A 9,486-nucleotide genomic window follows, 5' to 3' on the forward strand; every position below is an offset into this window, starting at 1 on the left:
CCCCCATACACAGCACAAATGGCTTGAAGCAAAGGGAAATTTCGCTTGGTTTGTCAAACCGCTTGTGTGGTGTATTTCGCTCTTTACTTATTAACCTGCATTTTGCTGACGTCTTCTTCGACGAATTTGCTGTGCACGTTGTCGTTGTTCCTCTGTCGACGAGCTATTCTTCTTCTACGCCCAGTAGCTTGTCTCTCTTAATTGCCGGGCTACACGTCTTCTTAGTCGAGCATTTCTTGCTCTCAAATTTGATGTGGAGTTGGATGATGAATTGGATGCAGTTGTAGCTGTACCCGTAGTTGTAGTTGGAGAAGTTGCAGTGGTCTGAGTATTAGTTATGCCAACATGATAGATTACTACCAACAAAATAAGTAAATTACAATACAAGAGTTTCATTTTCAACGTGGTGAACCCTTAACGATGTAGTAATCAAGAAATACGACTAAATTGTAATTTTCTAAGTGGGTCCAATTCATTTTATAGCAAACTATCAACCTTCCATTAAACCAAACGCACCTACCAACTATGTAAATACTTGCACATTAAAATTCTTCAATGAACATATTTTTAAGAAGTTTAAACACGGTTTTTGTTAACATTTTGATTGTTCAATAAAAACAAATTCAACTTAACTGCCTTGCATTTGAATATTTACAAAGCAGTTTTATTTACANCTTTGCTTCAAGCCATTTGTGCTGTGTATGGGGGTGTTTGAAGGTTTGACAAACCGCCGTCAAACCTTCAAACACCCCCATACACAGCACAAATGGCTTGAAGCAAAGGGAAATTTCGCTTGGTTTGTCAAACCGCTTGTGTGGTGTATTTCGCTCTTAAGTTATGCCAACATGATAGATTACTACCAACAAAATAAGTAAATTACAATACAAGAGTTTCATTTTCAACTTGGTGAACCCTTAACGATGTAGTAATCAAGAAATACGACTAAATTGTAATTTTCTAAGTGGGTCCAATTCATATTATAGCAAACTATCAACCTTCATTAAACCAAACGCACCTACCAACTATGTAAATACTTGCAATTTAAAATTCTTCAATGAACATATTTTTAAGAATTTTAAACACAGTTTTTGTTAATATTTTGATTGTTCAATAAAAACAAATTCAACTTAACTGCCTTGCATTTGAATATTTACAAAGCAGTTTTATTTACATACGTTCTTAAACACATCAGATGTATGTGCATATGTACATACATACATACATGTGATTGAAAAATAGTTATATGGCTTCAAAAAAACCCACGAAATGAGGAATGTGTTTGTAAGAGATTTTTATTGGAATAAACATATTTTGTATTTACCATGAGTAGAATGCTCGTATAGTGTGGAAGGCTAAAGGCCAATGTCAACGAACTGATTAGACTTCATAAATACATCTTTCTTTGTCTGCTTGTTTGGCGCTTTAACCGCCAAAGCGGTTTTTATCAAATATGTACAATAAAGCACGTCAGTCTTTTTGCATTGTGCCAAGTAACGGCAATTGGAAATGATAAGTAAAGCAAAGTCCTTCTACCCTTGGTCTTTCCATCTCAGAGAAGACCCTTCCTCTTCTGACGCTAACACCAGCGTGTAAACGCCAGTCAATATTTATAATTACTTTTTCTTAAAATTTCAAAATTTTTTCTCAATTTATTCAAATAAATAAACATAATAAGAAGTAATAATATTAAAAGATTGGCGCTTACATAATATGTTACGAGTGTGGCCGAGCTTCTCCTCCGTTTTCTGGCGTGCGCATTGGTGTTATCACACAAATGGGAGGGACCTACAGTTTTACGCCGACTCCGAACGGCGATTGTATTTTTTTATGAAAACCATGGCAGAATACTACACTTGGAGATTTGCCATTGCCTGCAGAAGGGCGACGGCTATTAGAAAAAAAAAATTATGTTTAATTTTTAACCGACTTCCGAAAACGGAGGAGGTTATCAGTTCGTCGGAATATATTTTTTTTTGTATGTATGTTACCGCATAACTTTGGACCGCGTCAACCGATTTCGATAATTCTTTTTGCGTCGGAAAGGTAGTGTCTCAGAGGTGATCCCCTACTAATCTAGTTTAGATCCGATCATTAAATTTTTTTAAGTCGGTTTTGTTTTGCTAAAAATTACTTGTATTTTTTTGATGTTGGTAGGAAACTGGGCTCGAACCCAGGCCCCGAGGAATAGTAGCGCGCACTGCTAACCACTCAACCACAGTGGCCGCGTAAGTAAAAGGTCTAACTCTTTAAGAAAAAGCAATAGCTTAGTTTTTATTCATACGGTCCAATATTTACAGTGCAATAACTCCTCTTCGAAAGAAATAATTCAAGGAAAAATGGGTCTAACCGATTTGGATACGCAATGCACAAAGAATGTAGTCTAGTTTCCCGGGCACAGAATTATTATTTCTGTTATAGTTTACGTGCGTTTTTCCTATCGTCCAGCATTTCATGATCTCGCGTTCATGTATTGCTCTTTTCTTGTTACGGAAAACATGTCTCCTTCTTCAGCTTCCTATATCGATCCAAACCAGCTCGCGGTGTGGCCTATCGTCATCCCAGTTGTTGTTATGGGCTCGCTAAAATAATACTACGTCTTCGGTGTAGGTTTGTGATGTGTGAGATGTCGGCTTTTAAATCTCAGAGAGCAAGGTGTGAGAGTCGAGTGCCAAAAATCTGGCCGTGTGTTGTAAGTACAGCTTTCCTTGTATTGGTGGGCACACATTTTTTTATGCACAGAGGCGTGTGTTTATCTTGGCTTAAGTGTGTCTAACAGCGTCAGTCCATTAATGGACCTCTCATCGTGGAGACTTAGGGTGCATTCCGAAACGTCAAAATACAAAACATCTGTGTCTTTTATTTCTAAACCGTACTAGAAGAAAAAGTTTAACTTGCGCAACCTCGTTTAAAACTAGCGTGGTTGCGCACATTTGGCATTACAATCTGAAACCGTTTGTGAGGTATATTTGTCGTTTTAAACGCACGCATGCAATTTTTTACTAAAGAAGATACATGGCAATTGGTTTGAAATATGGAACAAAACGCAAACAAACCAGAAGGTAGAGGGACCTGCAGTTTTACATTCGCACGCCGGCCGGCTCTACATACCGGACTTATCCGGATTTTACCCGATCAAGGGCTGTTGTTTCTATTATGAAATCTCTTAAACGTTGTTCGTCCATGGGGCAATATCTTCTCCACACTCTTCTGCTGAGAGCTGGCATCGAGTCAAACCCTAGGTCAGAAAATTACACCTAATGCGCGTGCGGGAGACGATTACATTATAACTCGACCTCAGTCAGGTGTAACTTCTGTAACGGGTGGTGTCACCGTCGTACTTGGTCAGGACTCATCGGCAGTGGACCACGTCATACGTCTCCGCAATAAAGATGTCAACACGGAGATTCGGCAGCTCGTATATGTACATAAGCAGAAGAAGTGGGAAGAGTATCTGAAGACTCGTAACTTCACCCGTTCACTGTCAAACCCGACGAAGCGTGACGACAGAGTCGAAATCTCTTTCAAGCTCAAGTCGCTAGCCGGCAGCTCCTGGGGCGGCAAAAACAAAGAAACGTTGGTGGCAACATACAAGGCTATTGGCCGGACGATAGTAAACTACGCAGCGCCTGTGTGGTCGGCAGAGACTAGTATTACACAATGGACGAAGATGCAGACCGACCTGCCAAAACACGGCGGAAGAACATTATCTTTCGCTGGATAAATAGAAATAAACTACGTTTATGCGACAGAATTCATGAATTCTTCATTCAAAAATGGTCCCGTTTATGCATAGTTCGCGAATTCATGAAATAAAGTGCTTTGAAAAAGTGGCACCGCACTGGCGAGAAACTAAAAAGTTGGGTTCCTCTTAAATTTGCAAAATTCGTAGGTACCAGGCAATGAACCTGTTATGTTTAAATAGGTTTTAATATATTTTCAGTTTATTCTATTTGAATGTATTTTGTATTTGAACAATTCCACACAACTTTTCCAGTGTTTTAAATCCTGGTTATGCCACTCATCAAGGCGTATTCAATAAGGTGGTATCGGTACGCCAATAACAAAATGTACATGTATTTTTTTTTGCTTTTGCGGCTGTCAAAAATTTCATACGAAGGATGTGAAAGAGAACAGAAAACAATAAAAAATCAACTGCTCCAACCAATCAACAGCAGCCATTTGACATATGAAGCCGTGAGGCGAAGAAAAATAAAAGGGTGCTGCTATCACCTGTTAAGTATCTAAAGCTGATGCCACATAAAACGTTTGCTTCGCTTTACGTGACAGATTCGCTTTGACAGCTAAGATGAATTGTATGAAAATGCACAAAGCATGCCACATAGATCATTGAAGCTGCAGCGCGAAGCGAAAAGATGGCCAACTCCCATCTTTTTGCGCGCTTTGACAATCAGCCGGTTTAATATTTATTTTGTTTCGTCCAAATTCGAGTATTCATGCTGAAACATAAAACTCAATTACATTGCTGATAATTTTAAAGCAAAATATCTTAAATCCACAGCAATTTTGACGATTAAAAAAGCAGTGCAAAATTGATTTCTTGGCGTTCATTGTGGCATACCTTTTGCGTCTGGCGCTTTGCTGGCAAATTTATAAATGTCACGCAAAGCTACAAAGTTTTATCTGGCATCAGCTTACGCCTTGCCACTCATGCTTTTAATAGGCGTGTTTCTTAACTTTTTACAGCTGATGACAGCAGATTGGCGGAGAGTATAAGTTCCCCCGCAAAGAGATCGAAAGAGGAAAAAGTAAAGAACCGAAAATAGCAGAAATTTGCAAGCACTGTGTATATACACACACACATCTTCAAATGCATGTACAAATACTTACATTCTGCAATATTTCAATGTGTTTTGATAACGATGCACTCATTTTGTTTTATTAAAACGAATTAAAATAAACTTGCCAACTTTTTCCTTGTGCGTTTTGAACAGCTGCTTTTTAAACATATGACTGCAAATTTCGATATTCCAAGGTCTATATATCGAAGATATCGATACTTTACCCGCAATATCGATATTTAAGTTGAAATATATTTTTCATCTACAAAAAAGTGTATGGGAAAACACTAAAGTAGGTTTAATCAGCAGCTTGTGTGATTTATTTATCTCTTAAGTTTGACAAACCGCTTAAGTCGTCCGGAGTGCCGTTTTAATCCTCAGTAAATATACAAATTGGAAATAACACAATTAGGTAAGTTGATAGGCAGGTTTAAAGCGAAGCGCACATTAGCGCGATTCCATCGTTGCGAATACGTTGCGAATTCGGCTGTTAACTTCGAATCCGCAAACGTGCGCACACTTGAGCGATTTTTTCGCGTCGATTTCCGATGTACAATTCACTCAATTTTCCCTTTATTTCGTGTATTTTCGCACTCGGCGTGTCCAAATCGTACAAAATACTATTAATACGAACGTTTTTATTAGTTTTTGTACATTACACGTTTTTTTTCTGTGCCTTTATTGCTGTGACACCTTTCTTCTTCTTCTTTGACGCCTTCAAAACGCTGCAAGCCGCGTTTCGAACGCGTCAATAAAGAGGAACATTGAATGTTCGAAAAATTCGCAGCGACGGAATCGTGCAAGTGTGCGCTAGCGCATTAAAATGTATGGGTAGCATTGTTGTAATTTTTGGGCTTGCGGATTCGCAACGACAGAATCGCGCCAATGTGCGCTTCGCTTAATATTCTATTCAATTGGGAGTAGGATTTTCAACATCGATTTTTTCGATATCGATATTGTTCAGCCCGATATATCGTCATATCGATTTTACATGCAATGAATTAAATCGATTCATGATATCGAAACAAATATCGAACATTCCTAAACCCTAGTAAACAGCTGTTTGTGAAACGTGGCGTTGCCGGACTTGCACTTCAAAATTTCATGAAATGATGCCGAATTCATGGTTAACATGTATAATTGAATTCGTGAAATGGTGTTTATGTAGCCAATTTTAACCCAAATTCATTAAATGAATTCGTGAATTAGCCTACGCATAAACGTAGTACCTGTGTATTTTGCTCTTCAAACGCACTTATACGGATACGTCATGGTGAAATTATAATTTCGCCATGCGTATATGCATGGCCTTATTAGCTAAAAAGATATGTGGCAGCTCTGCTATGATATTTGAATTCATTCACAATAAATGAACATAAACAGTAACAGCTGATTAACTTTTTATAATTCTCTTCGGGCCGGTGATAAAAAGTCTTAATTCGCAATTTTAATAGATAGTCTTTCAAATATGTATCGTTTAATTCTACGTTCAATTTGTAGACCTGGTGCTATTCGTCAAAGTAATATGGGGGTCTTTACCTTGTGAGTGTTAGATAGAACTAAAATTGTGAAGAAATTTATAACATTTATCCATAATTTAGATGCGTAACACAAGCGCAAAATTTTACTTATTTTCAACATTTTGGGCCGAAACCTCCAAATAGAAAACTTCTAGACGGGAAGAAGTTCCATTCGCCACTATGTCAATGTGAAAATCGTCGCAATATGTTTATTCAAACACAAGACACACCCAATCCTGATAGTCTCAAATTTTTGCCTGGTTTAGATGTACTTGGCAAAGGTAATACCTACGATTTCCCCAGTGTTTCTGCTGCTTATTGTAGTCCCTTAGGTAAATTAATTGGTTGGTCATATTAACTTAGGTTCGAAACTAATTTATTGTATTTACTTGAAAGCTAAGCTACTTTTTCGCATTGAGGGTGTGCGTGCTGTCTTTTTCGGGGCCGATTTCATAACAATATCGAAAGACGAGGATGCAGATTGGGCTGTTGTTAAACCGGAAGTGTTTGCGGTAATAATGGATTTTTTCGCCAGCGGCCTACCCATACTTAACGAAACGAAACCTAATTCGGACACTCAAATTGAAGACGACGATGATGATGTTGTCATGATGATAAAAGAGCTACTAGATAGCCGCATAAGACCAACCGTACAAGAGGATGGCGGTGATATTATTTACATGGGTTATGAAGACGGAGTAGTTAAATTAAAAATGCAAGGATCCTGCTCCTCCTGTCCTAGTTCCATTGTTACGCTTAAAAATGGCGTGCAAAACATGTTACAATTCTATATACCTGAAGTGGTGTCAGTTGAACAAGTTTTTGATCAAGTCGATAAAATTACAGAAAAGGAATTTGACAAATTTGAATCCCAAATGAAACTAAAGGAAACATCACCAACAAATGAAACGAACGCTTAAATTACACAAATATACATTACAATTGTGAAATATGGTATGTAATGCATGTACATAGTATATATGTATGTAGGAAAATGCTCATGTACAATGGTCGTTGAAGTTATAAATTTAAATAAAGGTAAAAGTAACTTGCAACTAGTTATTTATTGCTTCGGAAAAAAGGCGGCCGCTGTGGTGAAGTGGTGAGCAGTGCGCGCTTCTCCTCCGCTGCGCCTGGGTTCAAGCCCTGGCAAAAGCAACATCGCATCGCACAGTGTCGCGACTTCATATAAGCGTTGGCCAAAAATAGGAGTTATAGTAGGTAAATGAAAATTGGTACAGATAGTTAACGTAAGTAGACTAAGAAAAAAACTAAGTTTTCAGAAAATCAGCCCAAGGACACGCCCACCTCCCATATATCCTGAAATGAAAAGAACTTATATTTTCCAAAATTGTTGTTGGAATTGGACCAAATTTGGCTCGATTTGTCTCTGATATATAACTGATAACTGTGTTTAATTATATGGAATTATCTCAAAGGACACGCCCACCTCCCATATATCCTGAAGTAAAAAATTCGAATAATTTCATGTAATTAGCTTAAACATAAACTTTATTTTTAGTTTTAGACAAGCAAAGAATATTTCTTATTTACTATTATCATCGCCAATATCTTCAAATTTATCGCAGAAATCATCCTCAGATATAATGCTTTCATCTTCCACAAAAACAAAATCTTTTATTTCATTTAGATCATATCTTCTTACTGTTCATCGAAATATCTGGCTCTGACTGCAGAATTAGGTAATGTATTAGATCCCTATTGGAGTAAACTCTACTCGTCTTTCTTGTACGTTTCCGTAACTTCAATTCCGTCTGGAATAAGTTTTTTTTTAGCTTCTACAATAGAGCTTATAAACGACCGATCACGAAAATCGCCTTGCTACCAACTTCTGGCTGAAACTATGGTTCAGGGCTGGCGGTATGATGAGAAATTAAATCATCTCTACATTCCATACTTTATTACACCAAAATGCAACCTTACTTTGTACACCACTACAACCCTTGTATACGTATTTTAGCATAAGTTCAAGAGCCTTTGTTACTGTAACTTCGTACAAGTTTCTAGAATAAAGATAGCCATTGGAAAATTAGAAATAACCACGTTATTATTCAACAAAAACACTTCTCCAATATTTTGATATTTAGTGCGAAAAAGTGTGTATTTAAATATATATAAATCTCAACTGCGTTGGTATGCGATTTTATTTTTTATGAATATTTTTCAGTGTCTACCCCATTGAAGATACGCGATATTTTCAACAAATGGTTAGAAATGAAGCAATGTAAAAAGAGCCTTAAGGCGGATTCACCGTTCGTGTCCGGACACTTTTTGTTAGTAGTTTTACGCGTTCCTTTCCCACTTAGTCTCACTGAGAGCGCGACAAAAATTTGCTGAACACTCTTTGTTCGAATCAAACTGATTTTGATTTTCTGTCCGAACGACTTGATGATTCGGGTTGCCGCGTTCTCCTTTATATGCGTTTGCAGCGAATTGCATGTATTATTTGCCCTCAAAATCACATGTAGGCAACAATATCATCAGCTGTTTGCTTCAGAACAAAATAAAATGTGCCGAACTGAACGGTGAACAGTACTTCAGCACTCTCTCCGGCAAAAATGTTTTGAGAGCAAATAAAAAGTTGTTCGGACACGAACGGTGAACCCGCCTTTATCGTTTATGAAATAAACAAATTTGTGGAAAATCATTTGCGTAGATCATTACACTGCACAGAGGAAACAAAAATCAAGTTTACGATTTTGAAATTTAGCACTAATTGGGAAAAGTATGGACGGAAAAAAGACTTATTTGAAAAACACTGTAATAACTGGCTGGATAGTGAAATATTCTATGGGGATTCTATTTGTGTTGTAAGTAAATCAGTTCTTGGCGTCAATCAAAGATAAAATAGGTCTGTTATTTTTTTAGGAACCAAGTTCAAGTTTTGTTAGAGGTCGGCCACGTGTGTCTTTCGAAGAAGCATCACATCGAACTAAGCGAAGACGTGTTGATGAACTTGTTGTGTCAACCTCCGCTGAAGCTCTTAAAAAAGCAGCAGAAAAAATTTCAGAATCAAGTAACAGTGGAACTCTTTCAGTGGAAAAGGCGTTAGCATTGTACGTGGATATGGATATCTCTTATAGGGAATACAACATGATGAGAAACGTTGTTAATGGTGTACATAAAAATTGTTTTCCGTCCTATTA

General features: G+C 37.5%; 1 protein-coding gene across 1 annotated transcript; it reads left to right on the plus strand.

Annotated features, from left to right (window-relative positions):
• Nucleotides 1-6,180: 6,180 nt before the first annotated feature.
• LOC108374930 (NFU1 iron-sulfur cluster scaffold homolog, mitochondrial-like) lies at nt 6,181-7,374 on the plus strand. The gene is made up of 3 exons (XM_017630990.1): nt 6,181-6,341; nt 6,401-6,651; nt 6,716-7,374. The coding sequence occupies exons 1-3, from the start codon at nt 6,268-6,270 to the stop codon at nt 7,237-7,239; spliced, it is 849 nt and encodes a 282-aa protein (XP_017486479.1). The 5' UTR covers nt 6,181-6,267; the 3' UTR covers nt 7,240-7,374.
• Nucleotides 7,375-9,486: the final 2,112 nt, after the last annotated feature.

This window comes from Rhagoletis zephyria, unplaced genomic scaffold, assembly GCF_001687245.7.
Source record: "Rhagoletis zephyria isolate East Lansing unplaced genomic scaffold, Rhagoletis_zephyria_1.1 Rzeph_scaffold_08278, whole genome shotgun sequence".
NCBI lineage: Eukaryota > Metazoa > Arthropoda > Insecta > Diptera > Tephritidae > Rhagoletis > Rhagoletis zephyria.

Bases quoted from the DNA above. Each gene is read 5' to 3' on its own strand.
- LOC108374930 (XM_017630990.1), top strand. From the start codon at position 6,268: ATGTATCGTTTAATTCTACGTTCAATTTGTAGACCTGGTGCTATTCGT. The intron at 6,342-6,400 runs GTGAGTGTTAGA...TCCATAATTTAG, and splicing joins AATATGGGGGTCTTTACCTT to ATGCGTAACACAAGCGCAAA. The intron at 6,652-6,715 runs GTAAATTAATTG...TTTACTTGAAAG, and splicing joins TGCTTATTGTAGTCCCTTAG to CTAAGCTACTTTTTCGCATT.